The sequence below is a fragment of the Ovis aries genome, chromosome 23, assembly GCF_016772045.2.
Source record: "Ovis aries strain OAR_USU_Benz2616 breed Rambouillet chromosome 23, ARS-UI_Ramb_v3.0, whole genome shotgun sequence".
Lineage (NCBI taxonomy): Eukaryota > Metazoa > Chordata > Mammalia > Artiodactyla > Bovidae > Ovis > Ovis aries.
The window spans coordinates 57,861,715-57,887,041 of record NC_056076.1 but is presented as its reverse complement, the minus strand read 5'-3'; the positions used below and the strand labels follow the sequence as shown (position 1 = coordinate 57,887,041).

The window sequence follows — 25,327 nt, the reverse complement described above, 5'->3', positions numbered from 1 at the left end:
ATGAACTGGGAAGTTTTGGAGACAAATGACGAGAGGCCAGTGAAGGGCTGTGCTGGGTAAGTGGGCTCGGGCGTGTCCTCTCCCCTTGTGAGCTGGGTGCTTCGGGCAAGATGCCTCTCCTCTCTGAGCCTGTTTCCTCATCTGTAAAGCAAGGGGTTTGGAACAAGTACTTCCTACTGTTCCATTTCTAAACTCCTCTGAGTAGATGGTTGCTATGCCGACCCGTGGCATTTGGCCATTTCTCTCGCTTCATGTGTGATTCCAGTGCTTTCTTTACTGGCTTAAGCTAGAGAGCAGTTGTCCTTGAACAAGAACTCTGGGGCCATCAAATAGAGGTTGCTTGGTGACAGTCTGTGCAGCGAGACTTTCTGCTCAGCGTGAGGGGAAAGACAGAATGTTCCAGGACATTCTCTGATGCCCACTGTAGTTCGTAGGTGGGTGGATCGGGGAGGGGCAGACGCACAAGCCTGCAGTGTTTGCTTTCTGATGTGAGCTGTAGGCGTGTGATGGAAGCGTGGAAAGCAGAACCTGGCTTTAGAGATTTAAAGACAAAATTGACTTTTCCCCTGACCCCGCTTGGTCCGGCATTGCCCAACACTCTCCAAACACCGCAGGACGGCTGTTTGTGTGGAGATGAAGAGAAGCTCTCTGTTGACTTGATTTCCAAACCCTGCCTTTTGGAATTGACACAAGGAGAGGGCGGATCAGTCGGCAGGCTTGACCATCCGGTCAGGCTGCTCCAAGCCCCGATTCCAGCTCTCTGGCTCCATGTCCTCAAACAGAAGGTATTGAAACAGGTATTGACAACACAGATAAAAAAGGAGAGAAACACGGGCTTTGAACCCCGGGGCCAAAAGGCTCATTGCAACCTGGTCAGCCTCTCTCGGTGGTTTCCAGCCCCCAGGGGTGAAAGACCACAGCCCTCCTCCTCCCCTGATACAGCTGCGTGCGTGGTCTGTCCCTGGGGAGGGCACAGGGCCACTTCAGGGACGTCATCCATGCTCCAAGTTGCCCAGAGCCCCAGATTTGCTGGGACTGCAGATGGAGCAGAGATGCCCAAATCAATGCAAAGACAGCGTGGTATTAAAGCGCCGATGCTGATGCCAGACCACCTCGTCTGTGCCTTACTGGCTCCACGATCTTGGATGAGGGTTTTCTTTTTTTAATCTTCTGTGCACCTTGATTTCCCCACCTGCAAAATGGTGATAGTAACTTACCTAGTGAGGGTGTTTGGAGGATCAAATGTGTTCATGATTCTAAAGCAGCTTAGAACACCCCCCTGGCACATCGGGTGTTTCAACTGAATCAGAGGTTCAGAAACTTCTGCATGAATGAGAATCTCCAGGAGAACTTATGAGTGGAGATTACAGGGCTCCCTTTCCTGAGGGCTTCAGGTGAGAGCCCAGGGTTTTTATTTTCAGCACCCGTCCCCAGGTGAATCGGAGGCAGGTGGGCAGCAGTGCCTGGTCCCTGCTGCGCCTGCCTCTCCTGCCTGAGCTATAGGAGCCCCTTCCCTTGGTGCTGGCGCTAGCTGTCTCGGGGGCTGCTCGAGGCTTTGCAGGTGGTGTGTGTCTGGTGGATGCTACGAAGGTCTCCCTCTGCGCCAGCTGGTCTTCTGAGTTCAGTTCAAGTGATCGCTTTTCCAGGAAAAATTCTTTTTTTTTTTTTTTTTTAATGTATACAGCATTGTAGTCTGACATCTATGCCTTACAGAATGTCGGTCTCAGAAGTCGAGTCACCACCCACTGCCGTGCCACTGACTCCCGTCACCCCTGCCACCCATCCCCGGGTCCTCTGTCCCTCTGGTAACCACTAATCTTTCTTCTTATCTGTAAAGGTTTTTTATTTTGTTCATGTTTTTTTGTGCTTGTTTTAGATTCCACATATGAGTGAAATCCTAGGGTATTTTATTTAGCATAATACTCTCAAGCTCCCTCCACATGATTACAGATGGCGAGATCTCGCTTCTCAGGCTGAATACTATTCCACTGTATGTATACCCCAGTTTTCCTTATTCATCCACCCATCAGTGAACGTTTAGGTTTGTTCCATATCTTGGCTATTGTAAACAAAGCCGCAGTGAGCACAGTGGCACAAGCATCTTTTTGAATTAGTGTTCTCAAATTCTTTGGAGAAATACCCAGAAGTGGATAGGTGGATGAAATGGTGGTTCTATTCTTAGCCTTTGGAGGAATCTCCGTACTGTTTCCAAAGTGGCCACACCAGTTTATAATTCTAGCTGAGTACAAGGGTCCCCTTTTCTCCATATCTTCTCCAGCACTTGCTGCTTTTTATCTTTTTTGATGAAAGCCATTCTAACAAGTCTAAGGCGATACCCCATTGTGGTTCTGATTTGCACTTTCCTAACGATCGCTGGTGCTGAATATGTTTTCATGTGTCTGCTGGCCACGTGCATATCTTCTTTGGGAAAATGTGTATTCAAATCCTCTGCCCATTGTAAAAATTGGATTGTCTGGTATTTTGGTGAGTTGTATGATTTCTTTATATACTTTGGATATCCACCCCTGGTCAGATATACAACTTGAAAATATCTTCTCCCATTCAGTAGTCACCTCTTTTTTGGGTGATAGTTTCCTTTGCTGTGTGGATGTGTTTTGGTTTTTTTTTTTTTAGTCCTATTTATTTTTGCTCATGTTTCCCTTGCCTGAGGAGACATATCCAGAGAATTATTGCATGCCTGTTTTATTCTAGGGTTTTATGGTTTCAAGTCTCCATTCAGTCTTTATTTCATTTTGAGGTGATTTTTGTGTGTGGCATAAGAGGTCTAATTTCATTCTTTTGCATGGGGCTGTCCACTTTCCCAGCACCGTTTACTGGCATCCATGGTGCATGTCCTTTCTCCATTGTTCAGTCTCGCCTCCTTCGCTGTAGATTAATTGCCCGTAGGAGTGTGGGTTCCACTGCTCTGTGTGTGTGCCAGGACCATACTGCCCTGGTTACTGTAGCTTTATGTTTGAAATCAGGGACTGTGATAGTTCCAGCTTGATTCTTCTTTCTCAAGATTGTTTTGGCTGTTCAGGATCTTTGGCATGTTTCTCTATACATTTTATAATTATTTATTCTAGTTCTATGAAATATGCCACTGGAATTTTGATACAGCTTGCACTGAATCTGTAGATCCTTACCTGAATTTTTGACAGACACTGACCTCTGGGCAGAGTCACAAGCCCTTATCTGCCATTTCAAATTCATTTTTTATAAAGGTGAAGCAATTCCATTTGGGACGAAAACCTTGTCAGATGGTAAAACCCTGACCTGACCTGACGTGAGGCTATTTATAGCGCCTGTTTATCCCATTTGGTGCGTGCACGCACGTGCCTGGCTGTAGAAATGTTAACGGGTTTGACAGTGTATCACCCTACCCTCTACTGGCGGCGTCACATAAGGTTTGTTGTTGTTGTTTGGCTGCTAAATAGTCTGACATTTTGCAACCCCATGGACTGTAGCCCACCAGCCTCCTCTGTCCATGGGATTTTCCAGGCAAGAACACTGGAGCAGGTAGCCATTTCCCTCTCCAGGGGGTCTTCCTGACCCAGGGGTCGAACCTGAGTCTCCTGCATCTCCTGCACTGACTGGCAGGTGGATTCTTTACCACTGAGTCGCCTGGGAAGCCCGTGACATAGGTGCGATGTCTGTATATTTAGCATTCTCATTTGCAGCTTCTCTCTCCCTCACCTCCGCTGGGGCGCTTCCTTTTCCAAATGCAGAGGCCTCCTCCCGCACCACGCACCAGCCCCTGAAGGACATGGCTGAGCCGCCTTCAGGAATCACCTGCCCCTGTGTCTTTGTTTAGACGGCCACACGCGGCTCAGGCACCTGAAGGTCTCCAGGGAAACCGCCATCTCTTGAACTAAAGGGTTGCTGATCTACGAGGCTTGAAAACCCTGAGAAGGATGAAAAGCAGAGTGAAAAAGGCACTGTGTTCATTTGCTATTTTTTTAGGCCACAAAGAGAGTCGGCAGGCGCCAAAGCGCCCGGGCCGAGGCGGCACGACTCTGAGCAGGTCCTTTTCTATAGTTTCAATGTCTTTTGCTGACCGTCTGCTTGTCTCCTGTCTCGTCTTTCACCAGAAGCCCCAGATGACTTTCTCACAGTCAGCTGGGGCTGGGGTCCCTCGCCAGGGTCGTGAAGTGGAAGATGCTTGTTCGCCTGACCAGTTTGATGATTATTCAGGAGTGGACCAAGGCAGGGAACAGTGAGGGCCATCCCAGCTGAAGCCCACAGATGACCTCCAAGCACTCTGGAGCCTGCAGCCTCACCCTGCTTCCCCAGGCACCTAACCAGTTCCCTTTGACTCAGCCTTCCTGAGCACCCAAGGAACAGAGAGCATTGATGGAACCTATGCTTTCAGGGTGCTTACGGTGATGAAGAGGAAGACAGTAATTATACAACGAAGCACAGCAAGAGGCAGAAAGGGGCCGAGTGCTGTGGGTTCAGAAATGAGATGAAACTTCATTGGGTTGGAGGGAATCAGGAAAGGCTCCCTGGAGGAAGGGACATCTGAGATGGACTCTGAATTTTAGGTAGGTTTAGACATGGGGGAGGTCATTCCCAGGAGAGAGAACTGCCTGAGCAAAGGCAAGAAGGAAGGATTGGATGGGCTGCGTATGGGGGGCTCGTGTGTTTGAGGGAAGAGAGGGGCAGGGAGGGAAACTGAGTCAGGGACCTGCTCACCCTTGGCCCGGAGAGCTTGGCTGAGGGGCTTAGATGTTCATGGGGTGACGCTGGCAGCCTTGATGGATTTCCGCCATGGAGGGCGATGATGAGAGCTGGGCTCTCAGAGCTGCGAGCACACTGCACTGAGGGAGGGGAGAAGGGCAGGGGGGTGCGCTCGGGGTGGGGTGGGGGGCTCGTCATCACCACTTGGGCGGAAGGTCCCGAGGCCGTAAGGCGAGGGGTAGCCTGGAGGGGAGCGAGCTGCTGGGGGGCGCACGCGCGCCCCAGGCCTGCCCCCTCTGCGGAGCCTCCTCTGGTCGGGCCTCTGCTCCCCAGTCCCACCCAAACCTCCCCTTCTGAGGTCCCCGGTGAGTCCCCTGTACCAAACCTGTAGTCACTTCGGTCCTCATATTGGAGACCTGCCAGCAGCGCCTGACACGTGCCTCCCCGCCCTCCTCAAGCCGTCTCCCCAACCCTGCTCTGTTCCGCCTCCCTGCCGCTTCTCCGGAATCCCACCTCCTCAGTCTCAGCTTGAAATTCCATCGACCGGCTGATGGCGCTGAAGTTGTTATCTCCAGCCTAGACGTCTCCCGGAGCTTCTGGGTTCAATTTTGTGCTTGCCTTGCTCAGCTGGGATGTCCAACAGCTGACTCAATGCTAGCATATTCCCAAAAGGCCTTGGCCCTGCATCCCTGCCCTTCTTAAGGCCTTTGTGTTTGCTGCGCCTCTGTTTGCACCTGGTCTTCCCCAAGTAGCCGCAAGACTCACCCTTACCTCCCTGAGATCTTTATCCTGAGCCACTGTGACTAACCAATGTTTTGGCCTCTGTGTGTGGCATGAAGCATCTTAGTTCTCTGACCAGGGATGGAAAGCGTGGCCCCTGCGGTGAAGTGCAGAGTCCTAGCCCCTGGACCACCAGGGAAGTCCGTTCTGTCCAGATTTGCGTCCTCCCACGCCATCTCCTCCTTCCGTTAGCTTTCCTTGGTTTCACCAACATTTAATGCAGCACACTAGTCACTCATTTATGCATTGATTGTCTGCTTCCACTGGAGTGTGTATTTATCGGAGGGGAGGATTTTTGTTCTGAATGGTTATATTTCTAGTTGCTACAGACGTGTGGCCCATGGTGGCATGTTTTTGGATGGACGAGTGAGTGGAAAGCTGAGCTTTTTCCCTCTTGGAACCTGGGGAGCAAGGCCATGCGAGAGGTCACAGTTAAAGCCCCAGGGTGGACGCTTGGAAGACACCAGAGCAGAACACTAGAGACGCTTAGAAACAGAAGTCTGGGAGCAGTGGGCACTTAGCCTGGGGCTCTCCCGAGGAGGTCCGGGGGTGCTGGAGGGAAGGGTTGAAGGCGCTGGGAAAGGTCGGGCCTAGAGGCAGATCCGGTCACTGCTTGCGCGGCGGTGATGACTTTAAGCCACAGGGGAGGTGGGGAGGAGGGGCAAGAAAGAGCGAGACAGGACACCGAGGATGAATTATTGGGAAACACCTGCATGAGGACAGTACCGTGAGAAGGAGAGAACAACCAGGACAGGAATATGTCATGGAAACCAGGATCGAGCTTCAGGGAAGCAGAAACGGTTGACAACAGTGCAGGCTGAAGCCTGGGAAGGCGGTGTTGGGGGCGACCCCCTGGAGGCCTGTCCTGCTGCCCAGGTGCCCTGCACGGCCCTGAGCACCACACGGGGGCTGACGGGCAAGTAGTGGACACAGTGGCCAGCCTGGCGGTGTGATCAGAGCTGGGCTGGAGGCGGGCTGGCCAGCGTGTCGGGCAGCTGGGAAAGGGGGAGAGAGTGGACACGTGCCTTGCTATGGTGGCCATCCAGGCCAGTGGAGTGGTCTGGGAGCAAATTGTAAGGGCTGGTGGCTTCCACGTTCAACTTGCAGAGCAAAAAGACTGGCTCCAGGTCGCCTGGGTCCGTAAGTGTCCCAGACCTCGGAGACAGACAGCCGTCGCTGGTGACACAGGAAGAGCAACGGTGCGTTTCTCAAGGTCACGGTGCTCCGGCCTCTACAGCTAATATTTGCCTCTTATTGACCCAATACCCAGCCTGTTACTTTTTAACTGGAGCCTGGGGTTCAAAGGCCTGACTTTTGTTTGACTACGCCTTTGGATGGGGAGGGCATGTCCCCTGATAACCTCACCTGATGAACAAGCAAGGATCTTCTGAGTAAATATAGGCTGCACAGAGGCAAGATGGAGGCGAGCCAGAGCAGGAAGAGGCTGGGGGTTGGAGGGGAGAGGACCCTGGTGCCAGAGGGCTCTTCTAATTTGTAAGAGAGCTGAGCAACTAGAATTAGAAAGACAAATCCCAAACTCTCAAATAGTATTAGAGGATTTTAGTGATTAGCTTATGTTTATCCAACAGAAACACTTAAAAAAAAATGCACATCCTGGCACTCCATCAGATAGTTCCCGAGGTAGAGAACCCAGCCCCCCGGCCTCCAGGTCTCCACAGCCTGTCATCTCTGTTGGACTAAGGGATGTTCGTTTTGCCCCCGGATCTGGAAAATGTAGGGCCCTTGCTTTCGAGGGTGGAAAGAGCTCTGTCCTGGGGCAGAGAGGCAGTGCGGGCCTGGGGCAGGCAGTGCGGGCCTGGGGGTAGGGATTCCTTGTCTGGGGCTTCCCCGGTGGCTCAGGGGTGAAGAATCCGCCTGCCAGTGCAGGAGATGCAGGAGACACAGGTTAGAGCCATCCCCGGGTCAGGAAGACCCCCTGGAGAAGGCAATGGCACCCTACTCCAGTCGTCTTGCCTGGAGAACGCCATGGGCAGAGGAGCCTGGCGGACTGCAGTCTGTGGGGTCACAGAGAGTCGGACACGACTGAGTGACTAAACCATAACCTCTCTGTGTCTGTTGGACTTTGTGGCTTGAAGCGGAGCCTTTGCCCTCAAAAGCCCTCTTCCACTCAGCTTGCTGCGGGCTTCCCTGATAAAGAATCCACCAGCAATGCAGGAGACCCCAGTTCAATCCCTGGGTTGGGAAGAAAGAAAAGGCCACCCACTCCAGTAGTCTGGTCTGGAGAATTCCATGGGTCCAAGGGGTCGCGAAGAGTCGGATACGACTGAGTGACTTTCACTCAGATGCCAGCAGGTCAGTCTTTACTCCTGTTGGTTTAAGTCTAAGCCTCACCTTTGGAGTCTGTAAAAACACCTAGAACGGGTCACGCATTTGGTGTGATCAGTCATGTGCATCTTAGTCTGAACGAGTGTCTGGCCTCTTCCCTTGGAGAGGAGGCTTGGTGCAGGGAGTGGAGGGTGGGCCAGAGCGAGTGGCTGATGGGAGGCTTTGAGCCAAACCACCCGGGTTCAGATCTCTTCTCTCTAAGACTCTGGGCCTCCTGGTCTGAGTCCTCGTGTGTAAGTTGGCGGGGACAGTATCTACCTTATTAGACTGAGATTTACGTAAGCAATAGGACTACTATCCCAAGAGAGGACCTGTAGACTATGGAAGCTTGGCAAATGGCAGGAAGGACACTTTCCAAAGGGGAGATTCATTCTGCAAAGAGGTGCTGAAGGCTGCCTGTCGCTGAACCCCGTTTCCCAGCCTCTTCTGCGGTCAGCTGTGGCTGGCAGGGGTCTGTCCCTCTGGTCCTCTACTCTTCACAACCTTACACGTGCCGTCCCGCCCCCTGCCTGGGGGCTGCAGAGGGTCCTGAGACAGGGGATGATGGAGGGGTGTCTGGGAGCAGCCCCTCACCTCCCAGCCTAGAGTTTACTGTGCAGACAGTAGGGCATGTCTGACTCTGCGACCCCCTGGGCTGCAACCTGCCAGGCTGCTCTGTCCCCGGGATTCCCCAGATAAGGACACGGGAGTGCGTTGCTGTGTCCTCCTCCGGGGGATCCTCCCAGATCAGGGCTGAAGACTGTCTCCTGCTTTGGCAGGTGGGTTCTTCACCACTGGGCCGCCCGGGGAAGCCCGCAGTTGTGCAGCAGCCCCGATTCCCACAAACAGCTTCTGTGCTGCGGGGCCCTTACCCTGCTCGAGGGCTCCTGCATTTTGAGGAGGGTGTGGGGACACCCAGAGTGGCGGTGGGCTCTGGCCCCTGCCAGCAAGAGACGGTTTCCTGAGGATGTTGACCACGACCTCTTCCTGGCTGGGATGATACTGCTTGAGGTAAGCTTTTTACACCATCCTGGTGGCCCGGCTCGGAGGAGAGAGGCTGCCTGGGGTGCCCCTGGCACCCATCTGGTCCTCTGCCCTCCCACGGACCACCCTGCACTCTGCTCCACTGTGAGGGGTTTAAGAGAATGAGACCAGCTCAATGTGTTTGCAAGGTTCCCTTGACAACCCAGGTTTCCCATCTGAAGCAGGATGCTGAGGGTCTGACCTTGACCCTGGGCCTGACCTCACTAGAGGTGGCCTCAAGACTGAGGGCAGCTGCCAGTTTCCAGCTGGGCTGTCGGTGGCCCTCCTCTCTCTCCCGGGCCTGGTGGCGAGGGGCCCCTCTGTGGCAGACAAGCTGCTGGAGGGAAGAGACTGGGTCAGAGAGGACACACCAGCCCCCAGGGACCCACGGGGTTCGGCTCCTCCCTGGGGGGGTTCCCACGGCTATCATCCTGGGTCTCTGCAGGGCCGCCCCCGAGGGCAACAAGTGAGGCCAACCGCACTGGGCACCTGGGGAGGAAGCGAGGGCAAGAACTGGGGACTCAGGCGGCCAAGGTCCTTCTGGATCAAACATTTGGCAGTTGTGTGATTAAAGCATGGTGAGCTCCAGGCAGTGCAGAACGGTCTGCCTTTAGCTGGTCTTGCTCTTCAGTCTGAACAAGGCTACACAGGGTTGAAAATTGGTAACTTCACTCTGGGAAGTGTACATAAAAGTCCCACGGTGCAGGACTGCTTAGAAGTTGCCATTAGAATGTATGATTTCCCTTTAATCACAGCGAGATCTGCCTGTCGGCTGTCACTCCAGCATCTTCAGTGTGCAGCTGGGGGCTTCCTTCCCACACGACCCTACACCCCTTCCAAATGGGCCTATCTGCAGGTGAAATTCTCCCGCAGAGAAGAGAAGGCTTTCCCCGAGCACTGGGGGAGGTGAGCGGAAGGGCTCAGGGAGGAAAGAGGCACCCTCCCTCCTCCCTTCCTCCCATCAGGTCCCCTCTCTCCGAGGCTGTCTGTTCTACAGCCAGAGAGGCCCCGAAGGGGTAAGTGGGCCAGACATCTGGCCAAGGAGGGGGATTCAGATAGAACAGGCAGCTCAGGCTTCAAGATGAAGTGCAGCAGGCGGACCCAGAGGGGCCGGGATCTGCTGCTGTGAGCACGGGGGGCTGGGGCTGGGCTGCCTCTCACCTGCTCTCCGAAGCCCCGGCTGTCGAGGGAGCCTTGCTTCCGAGGCCCAGCTGAGGGGAGATGCCACTTTGCCTGGAGGCAGGGGGCAGCCTCTCCACTGCTTTCCGGTCAAGCTCGCTCTGTGACTTGCTGCCAGGTTGGACTTGGGCTTGGCTGGGAAGGGGAAGGAGGCACTGCCCAGGGTTGCAGGAAGGGTGATCGGGCCACTTGACCTGTTCCCCAGGCTGGCCTGCGGTCAGTCCTAAAAAGGGAGCCTTGGTTCTGCACTTCCTCAGCCCCCACCAGCAGGTGTCCCCTAGGTGGGGCCAGGATCCCCTAGTCCCCTGATGAAGGAGTCCGTCTGGGTCAATAAAAGCCACCACTGTTTTGCTCTCCTGTCCAGTCCGAGTCCTACAAAGACTCGCTTAGAGACCCCGTGGTCTGGGTTCTCTGGGAGCACAGTGTTGAGAGGCGCCGTCTTCCGGATGGGGACGCACCAAGGGGATGGCAACTGGAATCTGCCCTCATACGTCCAGGGGCCCCTCCGGATGTGGTACCCAGGACCAGCCACAGTGATGAGAATTCCCAGATGCCCATGCTTACCACCAGGTTTTACCAGGAGGCTTTCGAGTTTCAGGACTGCCTAGGTCACCTTTGGACTTCAGAGCAGGGTAAGTGTTTACTAACCCAGCAACCGTGTGACTGATGTATGATTTATTTCTCTATTTCATATAAACTCATCACGTGTGTTTCTCTCTGAGGATGGCTGCACACGCATTCAGGGTGGCTCTATCTGCTGACATCTCCCTTGTGTGTTCCCGTGAGGCTGGAGGAGGCTGCAGGAATGCCGAAGTGTACTGCCATCTTTCCAGCAGGACATGGTCTACTGCTGAGAGAGACAGGGGGCAAGAGACCAGGACGAAATTACATCCTGCTTGGACACCACCTCCCGGCAGTCTCTGAGGGCACAAGTTAAGGTCAGCAAGAAGTAAGAAAAAGGAACAAAATTTGAGTCGTCCACCTGTTTTATCAGGGAATTGACATGATAGCTGGATTTTCTGAGAACCATCTTAGGTTTCATTACTGAGTCTCATTAACGAACATAAATTGAGGGTGAGTTGGACGAAAACCAGAGATGAAATATGCCTTTCCAGTCATGGACTTTATACTACCACTTGGGTAATCCATCAAGTCATTAATTCTTAAATAAAAGACAGATGGATAAGAACAGAGGTACATCCCATTAAGCTCAACCCATGTGTTCAGCGAAGTCTTTAATGATGTTTTAAAAGACGTGGAACTTCTAGGGAGATGCTTCTAATGAGCATACAATCTACAAAGTTGCAAGCATTTGAATATCACCCCCCAAACAATTAAGACGATGCATTCATGAAAAAGCTTTAAAACAGACAACCTGTAATACTTGATGTAGAAAAAGTTCCGGCTTCCACAATCCTTTATTAAATATTTGACAAGTCGCATCACGTCTTTACAATGACTTCATTTTGTCACAATACTCTTGTTAAGTCAGGAAAACAATCCACAATTTCTCTTTAGGTCTCTCAAGAAAAACGAAAAGCAAAAGGAATTTGTTCTTCAACAAAACCTTTTCTACATGTATCAAATTCAACTGTATTTTAAAGCTATTCTGATTGTGAAAATGAGCATTTAGCCAGACGATGTCTTTTAAAAAATTTCCAAGTTGTTTGGTTTTTAATCACTGTATCAAATAGTACTTGGCTTTGTATTAGGAGGTGAGGTTATAATAAAAAGTTACGAAACATTGAGAATTCATTTGGAATGCTTGAAACTTTTCACCTTAAAAGTCACTGTTTTTTTTTTTTTCATGTTTTGTTTGATAATAGATGCTGAATTAAGAGATGACAGCATATTCTATCATCATCTCCCTTGGGTTCTCTGAGGGTCAGAATTCTCAGGACACAGCTTGGAGAAAAAGGTAGCAGGGACTAACCTCTCACTCCCTTTCGAAACCAGATTCCTCAAGGTAGGTGTAAATGCTATACAAATATATACAGATAGATTTGCACAGCAGATGTTGGTACATATATTACATACATAGTTGTGAAGCAGCAACAGTTAAATGCGAAGTTAACGTGAAGGAAACCGTGACAGTCCAGGTGAAATTAGTCTGAGGGAGGGGGCAAAGTGGCTTCTGTAGGAACGCAGATTCTGCCTGTGGACACGGGGTCACGGTCACGAGGCTTACGATGCACTGATACACGTCGAGAAGGCAGCACACAGAGGCCTGTCACCAACGCCGTGAGGCTCTACCGTCACTCGTACAAACACAAAGCCGACCACTGAAAAGACATGCGTCCTGAACATGCGCTGCTCTGCGCGCAACACCTTTAACGAAGGGGAGGGGTCTAAACGAGAGGTTTTCTTGGACGATTCTGCACCAACAGAAAGCTCGCCTTTCCTATAACACATACAAGCTCACATCCTAACGCTACAGCTTTGTCCCTGACGTGCTGAAAACACTCTGGGGACAGGGGCGGGGGGTGTGAACGCAGATGTATATACACTGTTCGTTAAGGCTTCGATAAATTAAAAAAAAAAGTGGTCCAAAGTATATCACATTTTTCTTCCCAGTTTTAAAATCTAAAGTACAAAGTGGAGTTTATTACGGTTTATTTTAAAAAGCACATCTCGGACCTAAAATTGGCAGTTTGACTTACCAGGGTGTACCCCAAAGTCTGAATAAGACAGAGGTAGTGCAGGACCTCCTGGGGGTCGGAGGAGGGTCCCCTGCACGGCTTCGCCCCCTGCCGGCAGGGCAGGAGACGACACCGGGGTCCACCAGGGCTGCGGAGTCAGAGTGAGGAGGCCCAGCGCACCGCTGGGCAAGGGCTTGAGGACTGGTTAACCCAGGCGTGCTCTATGGATCCTGACATTTCAGAGGCAAGATACAAGACTTAGAAAAACAGCGGAGTCACGTGAGAAACAATTAGTAACTGCGAGGACAATTAGTAGTTTGCGGCACATAAGCTTGGTTTTCAAGGGGGCCAGTTTGGACCTGGCAAGGTCACACAGCAACGGTCCATGCTGTCCATTGAACAGTGTGAGATGCAGAGAGTGGTTCAAATATTTTGCGAACCATTCTTCTCAGAACCTGTCCCTGCATCCTTATGTGGGAGGAACAAACCATGTCAGGCATTTGTCATCCAGCCTTAGGGAGTATCTGGTGGGAGCTACCAAAGCGCCTTGCTAAGTAAAGGGACGTGTTTCAGGAGAAAGGAAAAGAGTGCTGAGACCCACGCCTCATCACTCCCTGTCGCAGAGGCGGCAGGTAGACGAGCAGACCCTGCCTGGAGTCAATCCCTACCAAGCAGGACTCCCCAAACTCACTGTTAGGCCGACAAGAGGGGGGACTAGAAACACGCAGGACTTTTACAGGTGACTGGGTTAGCCGATGTTTAAAAACCTTTCAACCACATGCAAATTCTGGAACTGACTTCTTAACCTTGTGGCAAAATGGCCCACAATGGCTCTTTTCCAGGGGACTAGAGAAGCTGGATCCTGGTCATTTCTAGGAAGGCATCACTGTTAAAGAGATCTGGGGCGGCGACACCATCCTCTGCCCCCAGGCCTGCTGAGCCAGGTGGGCAGAGGCCTCTGCTCAGCCCACTCGCCTCTTCCCTGCCGCCGCCTGAGGCTACAGCGTGAAAGTGGTGGGCAGTGGTCGTCAGGATCCAGAGAAAGCAAGGTACGTGACCGTTTTAGACAAAGAGTGGAACACGGAGAGTTGCTGAGAACTGGGAAAGCTTATTTGGATTCAAGGAAGCCAAAACCCCCAAACAAACTCTAAACCCAGCACTTTCGAGCTGTCACTGAAATCAGATAATAAGGGAGAGATGAACTGAATTGTCATTCACAATTACCGCCTTCCAAGTATTCACGGGGGTCTATTTCAATAATTCTTATCTGTTCTTGGCACAGAAATGATCTTAGAATGGGTTTTCTTGCGTATTTTCAGTACTTTGCCTAATTTGCATTCAGTGAATATTCTGATTTAAGAATTTATGAAATGACAGAAGAATCCCAGTTCTTCGACAAGGATTGTTGGATTTCTTCCCTATAATTACACACTTATAAAACCCATCCCAGCACACTGCTCTCCCAGGCTTTGAGATGAATCATAAAAAGCAAGCCGAGGGGCTAAGAGAAGAAGATACTTGTTATATCAACTGAAGGGAGAAAATCCCACCAAGAGGTAAAAATAATGAGCAATATTGTTTTTTTTTTCCTAATTACTCAACATCTAAGTTTTTTGATCATTATTGGATTTTTAAAAATCAACGTGAGAAGGGAACAACCCTCAGCTCTGTAGAACTCCACCTTTTAGATGCCAAGGGCTCTGTAGCCCCTTTAAACAGCTCAACCACAAACACTCGAGGCTTCCCACAAGCCACCCAGAAGATCCTAAGTGGAGGCCCTGAAACCACAGTTCTTTTGGTCTCATCCACAACTGGCAAGCAATCTATCCAGTTTCCCTGGACGGCCGCCACAGGGCTTAGGACAACACAGGTTAAGAAGGACAGAAGGGTCTGCTAGACCCCCTAGCCCTGCCTCAGGCGTCCCCTCAAAACACAGTTCTGCAGCGAGGACTCGAGAGTGGCCACAAACACGAATCCCGCAGAGCTCTCCACCCCCCGCAGGGTCAGCTGGAGAGCCAGACATCCGGATGCCAAATCAGGTCTCTCCACCCTTTTAATCTAGCACGCGACGGATACAGCGCGGGCAGAGCACGGTATGGAAGCATGCAACAGGTCATCGGGAACAAAACCTGGTTAGATTGTCTAGTAATCTTTGCAGTGGAGTAGAAATCACAAAACGCTTGGTGAGGACAGGCCTCCAGGCTCAGCTTTACAGCCAGGGTTTAGACACCAGCAGCCAGATTCACAACCGATAGATACTGCACCGGAAAGGCGTGTGCAGAGAGAAGAAATCACATTCAATGCTATGATTAAAAAACAAAACCAAAACAAAACCAGGCATGACCTCCATGTGGTACATAAAGTGCCTTCAGAACTGGTGCAGTTAGAACAGAAGTTGCGTGTTCAGCTACTGTTCGCAAACGCGCACAGGCAGGAGGTTGCACAGGCCTGCTCTCCCGTCACTCGGTGCCAAGTTCCATTCGAGCGTCTCGACTACAACAGCGAGGAGGAGAATATGACAGGAGGGCTGTACAGCATCGGGAAGGGTTAAGTAGCTTCTCTTCGAGAAGTCATAGTCCAACCCTGCCTCAAACGTGCTCCAGCACACGTAGTTACTTCTAAGGAATAATGGTGTGATTCCTTCAAGTCAACACAAATTTTGTCATGCTATGTTACAATTCTCTCAGTCTGCAGCTATTACGCTAAATTTGAACAAAAAAATGTAATATCCAGTTTTCATTCTGAGCATGGAAAAAACTGTCATGATGGCTAATGTTAAGAGTATTTGTCTGCAGAAGGATTCTGGACAGAAGTCAGTCTTCCATAGCTAATCCTGTAGGGGGTGGGGCTTTCCAAGTACTTTAAAAATAAAAACATCACCGACATTAAACCTGGTATGAAATTCAAATACAAAAAAAAAAAATATGCTCACTTTTCCAAGTACATGAGACATCTTTAATTGTGAAATAAAATCTGCAAATCGGCCTAAATCATTTTAAAAAGTAAACATGAGTTGTAATACTATACCTGTAGAGTGATTAATTCCATTCGCTGTCATTATAAAGTATGGAAAATATTTATTAAGGGCTTGGCCTACAGAGGCACAACATAAATAGAATAAGTCCTCCTGAAATGTAATCAGTATACACATCAACCAGTTGGAAATTGGTGGTGGGAAATGCAGGAACGCGACCCGGGACGGGGTCTCCCTGTCGGCCGTGGGCAAGTCGGGGGCAGGGGCTCCGCTCTCCGGGACCCCTCGCCGCGCTGCTCTCTGCCAGCGTCTCTGCAGAGTCTGTCAGGCAAATGCAAAAGTGCAAGCAGGACTTGCTCGAAGAACAACCGCCCTGAGGCAGGGGGCACTTAATCCACCCCCTCGAATCCCTGGGCATTTTCCACAGCCATGAGAAGCTTCTCTCGTAAATCTTCGAAGGTTTCATACGGAGGTAAGTCAAGGCGATTAAAGCTGCAAAAGTAACAACAAAGCGGAGGTAAAACACCAGCATTTCTGTCTGTGAGCTACACCCGGGTCTCCTCGATCTGGCTTAAGAGCGCACGTGGTGTGTTTGAGCGGGAGGATTGTAAAAGCCTCGGCACAAAAATTATAATCCAGTGATGACCCTGCCCACACCACACACCTGCAGGGGACGAGAAAAGGATTTCCGAATCGTCTGTGAAACCTCTCTACTACAGTCGGACGTGCACCCTAGAAGCGCGTGCTGGGAAGGGAAGAGAACAGGCAAGGTAACTGGTGCACACGCTGAGGCTTCCAAGCTGGAAACCCAAGGGCTTTCCGCAGCAGGGCAAAAGGAGGCTCTCTGATGCTCTCCCTCATCTGACACTATTTTAGGAAGCCAGCGCTTCTGCACGCAGCGCCAGTTTTCAGCACAGCCCCTTTGAGAGGGTGATGTTTCCCCGTTTTGCAGATGCGGGCCCTGCAGCCGGGCGGCAGGTCGCCGTGTCCCAGCCTCAGCCCTGACCACACCGCAGACCTGAGACCGGAACCCAGGCCCCCGTGGCTCTGGGGCCCCGACGTGGAGCGGCCCTCTACCCAGAGGCAGGCAAGTCACTGGCGTCGGCGTGAAGAGCTGCCTTTACACAAAACCCCTCCACAGCTGGAGGCCTTGGCCGGGGGGGTACAAGTCACCCTGGTGACGGTGAGACCTCCAGACACACGGGGCCTCTGTGAGCAATGATCACACGTGTTCACAGGACGGAGTTCAGATCCTGTCTCTGCCACCTGCCAGCCGGGTGATCTCAGGCCAGTCACTTCCCTCTCTGTTGGCTCTTCTGTGACGTGGGGAGACTGCCGCAGGGTCAGGTGCTGGGAGGGTCCGATCACACACATAAAGGGGTCTGGCACACAGTGAGCGCCCACGGGCAGACACCACTGTCACCACTCACTCGCCGGTCCCTGCACCACCCCCCCCCACGCACCCCTCACGCCCCAGGAACAGGGACCTGGAGCCCCAGACACAGACCAGGGAGGCGGGCTGCTGGCAGGCCTCTGTCGTGACAATGGCTACATGCGCTTGTGGCTTGTTAGCACATGTGTGCATGCGTGCACACACACGTGCACGCCTTAGCTCATTATGCTTTCATAAGCTGACATTTGTGGAGCATTTGCCCCGCGCCAGCACTGTTAGTGCTGAGTGAGTGCAAGTCGCTCAGCTGTGTCTGACTCTCTGCGACCCCATGGACTAGACAGTCCATGGCATTCTCCAGGCCAGAATACTGGAGTGGGTTGCCTTTCCCTTCTCCAGGGGATCTTCCCCGCCCAGGAACTGAACCCTGCACTGCAGGTGGAGTCTTCACCAGCTGAGCCACCAGGGAAGCCCAGGAATACTGGAGCGGGGAGCCTGTCCCTTCTCCAGCGGATCTTCCGCTCCCAGGAACTGGATCCAGGTCTCCTGCACCGCAGGTGGAGTCTTCACCAGCTGAGCCACCAGGGAAGCCCAAGAATACTGGAGCGGGGAGCCTGTGCCTTCTCCAGCGATCTTCCCCTCCCAGGAACTGGACCTGCGTCTCCTGTGTGGCAGGTGGAGTCTTCACCAGCTGTTGCCACCAGGGTGCTGTTCCTTGATCCCCTCAGCGAATCCTGGCGCCCACCTGTAAGGTAGGTGATGCCGCATCCCTACTTGTAGAGGAACCCAAGGCACAGAGAGGTTAGGGAACTTGCCCAAGGTCACCCAGTAAGTGGGAGAGCCCAGATTCAGCCCCAGGCTGGCTCCAAGGCCCGGATATGGTCAGGCTGCCTCAGTGTCTAAGACTGCGCGCTCTCGGCACTGGCATAGGTTTCCAAGGATGAGCAGAGCATCTTCCTGTGTTTTAAAGCCAATCATTGTCAGCAGTAAGACCCGGACGCATGAGCAGGGTGGGCCCTTTAACAACCACTGAGTATTTGATAAGACACACTGAGCTCTGAGATTTTTTAACATCAAAATACACAGCAGAGCAGAACACTGTGCCTCCCAAACCAGAGGGCTCAGGAATCCTGAAAGATTAAGATGGAAAGAAGTTTTCAACGTTTGGTTTTCACCGTGATAACGACCTCCAATGTCATTTCACCAGCGACAAAGACAAAACCCCACTCTGCAGCTACACTTAAAAGAGCCTTTTACCAGGAGGCAGCTGTTGTCTTGATTTTAAGCTGGTATTTCACAGTCCAGGGCCTGCAATCCTGAGGGGCTTCAAGAGTCTGTGGCCATTTTAAAGAAGGTCCATAGATTATTCAAGCTTGAGAAATACTGGCATGATGAGGGGAGTGTGAAGAGCTGAGGTTTGGGATGTTGTCAGCTCTCAGGGCGTCAGTTGCTCCACTGCTTAGAGGGGACTCTCAGGACCTGCCTCTTAGAACTGCTGTGACGGTGTCACAGGTTCACACACACGGCGCTTGTAAGGGCGATGCCTGGAGCACAGTGAGTGCTCAGCGTTGCCATTTTTTCTGATGTCAGGAGAAGGTCTGGCTCTGGCCTGCCACCAACCAGCTGCACGGCCTTCTTACCCTCAGGGGGTAAGCCTTGTTTGGAAGATGTGTGGGCTGAAGGAGATTATTTTTAGGTGGGTCTGTGCTGCTTAGTAAAGAGGAATTTTAACTATATGAGCAGTGACCTTTGATAGAACAAAGGAAAGAAGCCGCTTCATGCTAGATATGCCACAATTATATGTCAAAGAACCAGCTCCGCCAAGCCCTCGCTCTCCTAGTAAATCAGGTTTTAATCTTGACGCTTCACTGTGTATTTTGTATTTTCATCCAACATGGAAGAGATTAAACACATATGGCTAGATTTTATTTAGCCACATCTATGGTTGTCGCGGGGAAGTCTGTTCACAGCGTACCAAGAATGAAGCATGGTTGTTGTGTTTCTGTTTCAGCAGAAGCCGGGGCTGGGTGGGAGGAGAGCCACAGCAGAGAAAAAAAGAGGAACTCCCACGCCATCAGCCCCGGGTTGTCAGCAGAACTAGCACCTTCCTCGGGGCCTGGGGAGAGCGGCCTGGGAGAAGGCCACGGACGCTCTCCTCCTGGGACACTTGATGAGCAGCGGGGCTGCCTTCCTCCCAGGGTTGGCCTCTGTCCTTCCAGAAGATGAGCAGCAATTTTGAACCCTGCCTGTCCTCGCCAACCACCCGGGCGGCTCTGCAATCCCATGGCCCTGGTCGTATCAGACCAACTGGGTCCAAACCTCCGTGAGTGGGACCCCAGGGCCAGTGTTTGTATTTAATGCTTTCTAGGGGGTTCCAATGTCCAGCCAAGGTCGAGAGACACCGAGTCAGCGCCTTGTCTGGGCAGCCCTGTATTTTAGTGGTGGCTCAGCACGCGAGACAGAAGCGTTCAACGGCAAGATATCTGTCTGTGGGTTAACAGTAGGATGTGGGATGAGTGCTCAATTACTTGGTTGTCTTCGAAGAGTCTGGAAAGAAAGGGAACCATATTCCCGTGGCAGCAGCTTAACTCTAGTGGTCAGTGTGGAGATTCTAATTCGGACAGACCTGACTTCAAGCTCTGAGATTCGGGAGCCTGTGAATTCAGACCACAAGTAAGCTTCCGAAGAACCCACAGAACACTGCCGTCAAGGTGCAGGGCCTGCCCCACACGAGATGGCTGTGCCCAGTGACGCCGCTGTGACTCCTCTTTGAGTCTGGGAGCTCGGGCCCCATCCCAACCATCCTGGGGCTCAGCTCAGCGCTGGCAGCCTTTCAGAGGAAGGCTGCTGAGCCCAGAAAACCACACTGCATTCTGAAACTGGACTAAAAGCTCCAAAAGGCCAAAACATTCTCCCCTGAGAATAAAGGCAGGTGGTCAGGGACACTGGCTGCTCCGGCGATCGGCCACTTTTAGCAAGACTCAGCCTATTCTCCTGGCGCTGACGGGCAGGGGCCACATCCATTCTGCTCGGAGTTCTTAGAATGTGAAAAATGGGGAAAACGTGTTTTCCGGCAAGGCGACGGAATCGAAGAGAAGCAAAAAAAAACCTCGCACAGCCCATTTTGCACAAATGCACCTGAATGAGACCTTCCTCCGAGCTGCGCCGGGCAGCACGGGATGGCCCAGCGACTCTGGCAGTCCAAGCTGCTCCCGGGGAAGGAGGCTGGGGGCCTGACCATCCACAGGATCCCCTCCACCTGCTTCCTCTGAATAAGAAACCAAAGCCTCGGCGGGGGAAACCAACCCAGGGGACCTGGGAGCCAGATTGAGAGCTCCTGAGGTCCTCCTCTCTGTGGGTCTCAAGAAAGTCCTCGGGGGTCCCAGAGACCCTCCCCCCCCACCCCGGCGGCCTTTTGAGTGCCACTGTGCTAAGCCTCCCTGGGCAGGGATCCTTGGCTGGACCTGTGACCCTCCTCTGTCACAACCAAATTACTAAATCCCGGAGACTCATGGATTCTGGATAGCCATGGAAAGTCTTTTAAAGACCCTGTTGCTCCAGGGAATCTCATTCATGGTTCTAAACCAATTTAAGGCTGGAGTAAGAACTCAGTCTGCTCAGAGGCTGGGTGTTGTCACAGCCACATAGGAAAATGATACAGTGAAATCTCTGCTTCCCAGAATATTTAAGGAAAGAGGGGGACTGGAGGAGGAACACCCCAGGGGAAGCAGGAAGGGGGGATTTAAGCCTTCATTATCAAACATACCGGCCCTTTCACCTCCTGGTTCAACTTCATCAGCTCCCGTCTGATTACACTTCCACCTGCATCACTGACAGTTCCCACTCTAAACGCTCAATGGGCAGGGAGCACAGCTCGTGACCCTCTCGCCCAGTATTATCCATGGCTAAGCTTTGAAAAAAACAAGTCTGTGTCACAGCTGGGTGGTTTTCCGTCACTCACCACGTGTGAGCTCTGGGCAGTTTTTCAGGACTTCCCCATTGCTCTATTGTAAACAGCTGAGGACCATTGGAACCTAGACAAAAGGAAAAGAAAACGCAAGGCTGAGTGCTCAAGGCGGCAGAGCGAGACAGGGAGGGACTGAAGGAAAGAAGGCGGGGCGGGCAGGGCGTGCCTGGGGTGAGCCCGGGACCCCCTCTGCAGCTGTGACGTCACAGTGTGCAAAACAGGGGCAGCCACGGTTCTGCACCACCTCAGACCTCAGACTCACGTCACCATCAGGACGGAACCGCGCCAAGCTGAACAGAGCAGGCACGGCAACATAAGGACGGGCGGAAGCTACAGCCTTTCAGCCCAGCCCTGCAAGCTTAAATGTGAAACCACTCCTGGGGCGGGGGCGGGCGGGGACATGAAATATCATGACCTTTGATATGCAGAGCAGAAAGTGATTTTTTAATCTACAGGAAGCACTGAAGAATTCTGCCTTGTGGAGGGGTGCGGTAAGTTTAAGGTCCAGCTTACAACGACATGGATGATTCTGCAAAATCTAGTCGTTTTGGAAGATATACCAAAAAAACAGAGAAGAGAAGACCAAACTTACGGTTCTCTGAACAAAAGCAAAAAGTAAAAACAGCTCCCTGCTTTTATACAGAGGTAACTACACAAACAGGAGAAGGGGACGACAGAGGATGAGATGGCTGGATGGCATCACTGACCAGTAGACGTGAGTTTGGGTAAATTCCAGGAGTCGGTGATGGGCAGGGAGGCCTGGCGTGCTGCAGTCCAGGGGGTCGCAAAGAGTCGACACAACTGAGCGACTGAAGGACAACAGCAACACAAACAGCCGAGGATACAGCATGCTGCCGCACCGACATGTGGTATGTCTGCTGCTGCTGCTAAGTCGCTTCAGTCGTGTCCGACTCTGTGCGACCCCATGACAGCAGCCCACCAGGCTCCCCCGTCCCTGGGATTCTCCAGGCAAGAACACTGGAGTGGGTTGCCATTTCCTTTTCCAATGCATGAAAGTGAAGTCGCTCAGTTCTGTCCGACTCTTAGCGACCCCATGGACTGCAGCCTTCCCACTTGGCTAGAGGCCTGGGGGCAGCCTTCTGGAGCCACAGCTGACACCTGGTAAACACTCATGGGGTGAGGGGAGGACAAGACGCCCTGGTATCCTGCTCACCATAAAGCTCGGCAAATCCATTCATAGGTACTCGAGACGTCCCTGTGACAAACTGCAGTAACCGGATGCGCTTCTCGGCGTCCATCAGCAGCACAGCCTGCGGATGGGGAGAGGCAGAGGTCACCACTCGGCACGGGCCGTGCAACGCAGGCCGGCAAACCTTCATCCCACGTGCACTGTGGCGGAAGTCCTAGACAGTCTTATATCCAGACAGGGTAAGGCCGGGAAGCATTTTTTTAAATGGCTACAACACTGGCCTCTAATATCAGAGACCGAGGGATCACAACGTCCCTTTCTTCATGTGTCCACTGGTCAAAAATAAGTGGTTTAAAAAAAAAAAGGCAAACTCGTTGATGGCACTGAGCTCATGGTTCTGTTTGTGAGGCTTGCCGGTCCTCTCGAGCCAATCGGAATCACACACGATCCTCTCGAGCCATTAGGAATACACACGGTTTGAAAAGTGTCAGCTCCAGGGGAACCCAGGTTATGAGGCAGGATTTGTAGAGAAATTCTCTAAAGATAACATTTTAGCAAAGGAGAAACGGAAGCCAGGCTAGGCCTCTGAAATAACTGGTGCATCTTACTTATCTGAATTATTCTAAGAATCTAGTTGGCTTCACTGGTAAAGTCACTTGAACTGATATTAAAAAAAAAAATCCAAAATCAAAGCTGAGTAAGACCTGGACTAAGACTTTAGGATTTGATGATTTTGCTTTCTTCCTTTTCTCTCTACTTCTCTGCAGCACTTGAAATCTTATTAGTAACAGATATTTAGAAATTAAGACAATTCAAATGGATTTCTTATTTCTGTAAGTAAATAACCAGTGCTTCCCCCGCCCCCCCCCCCCCCCCCGGAATTGTTCTTTCAAAGTCAGTTTACACTCTCTTCTTCAGACCTGCTCACTATTTCACTTCTCTCCTAAAATGAACAGGATACAAACACTGGCCTTTAGAGAGTAAATCAGATTTCATTTGCATCTCTGATTGAAAGATGTAAACATCAAAATGGTTGTTGGAATTCACAAAAAAAGTTGAGAAAATGGTTTTTTAAACCAAAATGGCATCTTGGAAAAGCCAGCCCCAAAGCATGTATTTGTCCCGAGAAGCCTTTCATTCTTATTCACACTCTGGAGGACTCGTTCCAATTCTTGAATCCAGCTATCTGCTTCTTAGGGTCATCCAACTTGAGTAGGTGACTGAGGAAGACAGTGTGGCTGACTCAGGACAAGTGAGGACAGGCGTCCACCACGGTCACAGAGAAGCAGCGGGAAGGGCTCCGTCTGGCTCAGCAGACCTCTTCCCTCCCCAGCAGGCCACAGAGCCCCAAACCCAGCGGTGGACCTTGGAAGGCAGCACAGGCCCTGGGCCCCGGACTTGCCTTCCAGAACCACTGAATCACGGGGTGGTTCGGGCAGTAGCCGTTCTTGTAGATAGAATGTTGTCGCCAGTCGTTGACATCCACGTCGCCAAGGCCGCACATCAGCAACTGGAGGAGACAGACCAGAGGTGAACAGGGTGTATCGTGAAAGCTGAAGAAACACACACGGAGAAAAGGCCTCTCGACGCCAGCATCGCGTCACGTGCAAAGCCAGACGATCCAGTGACCTGTAAGAACTACTGACGGGGAACACGTGTGCCACACCCATCTGCCGCCTCGGGTCAGAGACAGAGCGGTAACGGGGGACCCGATTCCAGTGCCTGTACGGACCCCCGTGTCTCATGCTGGAGATGAAAACTCCAGACTGATCGCCCACCTGGCCCCTCTGATCTCAGCTCAGTGCTCACGGATTTGCTTATGCGGTTTACATCTGCTCGTGACACTGGCTGGCTGCTTTTCTGAGAGGTTATCTGTCTCACTATGTGAAAATAGCTCTTCACCCACAACAGAATTTGTGCTTTACTATAGCAAGAACGTGTCTTCCCCAGATGGATCCACCAGCTCAGGGCATCACCTCACCTCCCGGTGAGCAGGTCTGTCCTGAGGCTGTGACTACTTCTCTGCCTCACTGGGCCTGGCTCCCCTTTCCTTACTGCCTAACCCTCTGCTTCCCAGGTGGCTCAGCGGTAAAGAATCTGCCTGTCAACCTGGAGACACGGGTTCAATACCTGGGTCGGGAAGATCCCCGAGAGAAGGAAATGACTACCCACTCCAGTATTCTTGCCTGGATTCCATGGACAGAGGAGCCTTGTAGTCTATAGTCTATGGGATTGCAAAGAGTCGGACATGACTTAGCAACTAAACCACCATCTCCAACCCTCTGCAGGGCAGTTTCCTGTGGACAGATGAGTGATAGTCTCACAGAGGCACCAGCAGAAAATGGGAAAACAACTAAACCAGAGGCCTGAAAGGCAGGCTCGTAGGCCTGACTGTGCTCAGAGCCTGCTGGATAAACCTGTGAGGTCATTAGCCTCTCCTGGCCTCAGTTCCCCTACCTTTCAAAAGAAGGGCTTCCTTGACATGCTTTCTATGACATCATCTACCCGGACGTTTCCATTTGAAGGTAGGAGAAAGGAAAGCCAGTCCCTGGGAGCCGCTTCATGGGACAAGCAGCCCCTGAGCCCCATCAGCAGCCTCTGCACAGACACAGCCTGCCTCCTGCTTCCCTCGACACCAAGGCGAAGAGGCCCCTCTGCTCTGCAGACGCCTTGCTCTGCACATCAACCCCAAGAAGCTGGCACAACCTGGGATGAAGCCACCTCCTGCTAGCACCTTGCTGCTTTCTGGTGTGCCTCCTCACTCAACACGACCCCTTCAAGTTCACGGCCACCTCTGCTCTAGGAGCCCTCATAGACGCTCAGGCTCACGAGCCCCCCTCAGCTCTCACGGTGGGTGTGCAGAAAACCCGAGTCCTCAGCCGGCTCCTGCCCAGGGAGCAGGGTGGTGGCCCCCTCCCCTGGGTGCTGCCACGCCAGCTCTACCAGAAGCAGCAGGTTCCCCGCCAAGCCAGGCCCGGTGGTGAGCCAGCTCAGCACGGCAGGCCTCTGTCTGCCGCATCCCGGACCTGCCCTCTCCCAGGAAGGAACACACAGGTGACGACTGCTGTTCCCTGCTCCCCAGTCGACAAACAAGCCCCCGAGGGACCTGCGGTGGAACTGACCTAAGCCTACTCACTAGGACACTGTGGATGAGAGCATATTACAATGTCAGCAGTGAAGCAACTTAAATAAAATCTCCTTTACGTAAAATGTTTACAAA

At 52.1% G+C, this 25,327-nt stretch overlaps 1 protein-coding gene and 1 long non-coding RNA gene across 21 annotated transcripts in view; one reads left to right on the top strand and one right to left on the bottom strand.

Moving 5' to 3' along the window:
- Window positions 1-1,022: 1,022 nt before the first annotated feature.
- On the top strand, window positions 1,023-25,327 carry LOC121817719 (uncharacterized). Of its 4 annotated transcripts, XR_009598178.1 has the most exons (4): window positions 6,182-7,773; window positions 8,565-8,796; window positions 10,352-21,448; window positions 21,601-25,327. It is a non-coding gene; the product is annotated as an uncharacterized LOC121817719 (long non-coding RNA). The 4 variants fall into 4 exon arrangements; XR_009598177.1 differs by lacking the exon at window positions 6,182-7,773 and adding an exon at window positions 1,023-4,544 and having other exon boundaries at window positions 10,352-25,327; XR_009598176.1 differs by having other exon boundaries at window positions 10,352-25,327.
- Window positions 11,378-25,327, bottom strand: part of NEDD4L (NEDD4 like E3 ubiquitin protein ligase) — a 370,632-nt gene continuing 356,682 nt past the window's right edge. For all 17 annotated transcript variants that reach the window (XM_042239245.1, XM_027960942.2, XM_027960943.2 and 14 more), the window contains 4 exons: window positions 23,510-23,617; window positions 22,132-22,228; window positions 20,952-21,024; window positions 11,378-16,092 (listed from right to left, as the gene is read on the bottom strand). In XM_042239245.1, coding sequence (XP_042095179.1) covers window positions 15,990-16,092; window positions 20,952-21,024; window positions 22,132-22,228; window positions 23,510-23,617 — 381 coding nt within the window. In that variant the 3' untranslated portion in view covers window positions 11,378-15,989. The remainder of the gene's footprint in view (window positions 16,093-20,951; window positions 21,025-22,131; window positions 22,229-23,509; window positions 23,618-25,327) is intronic.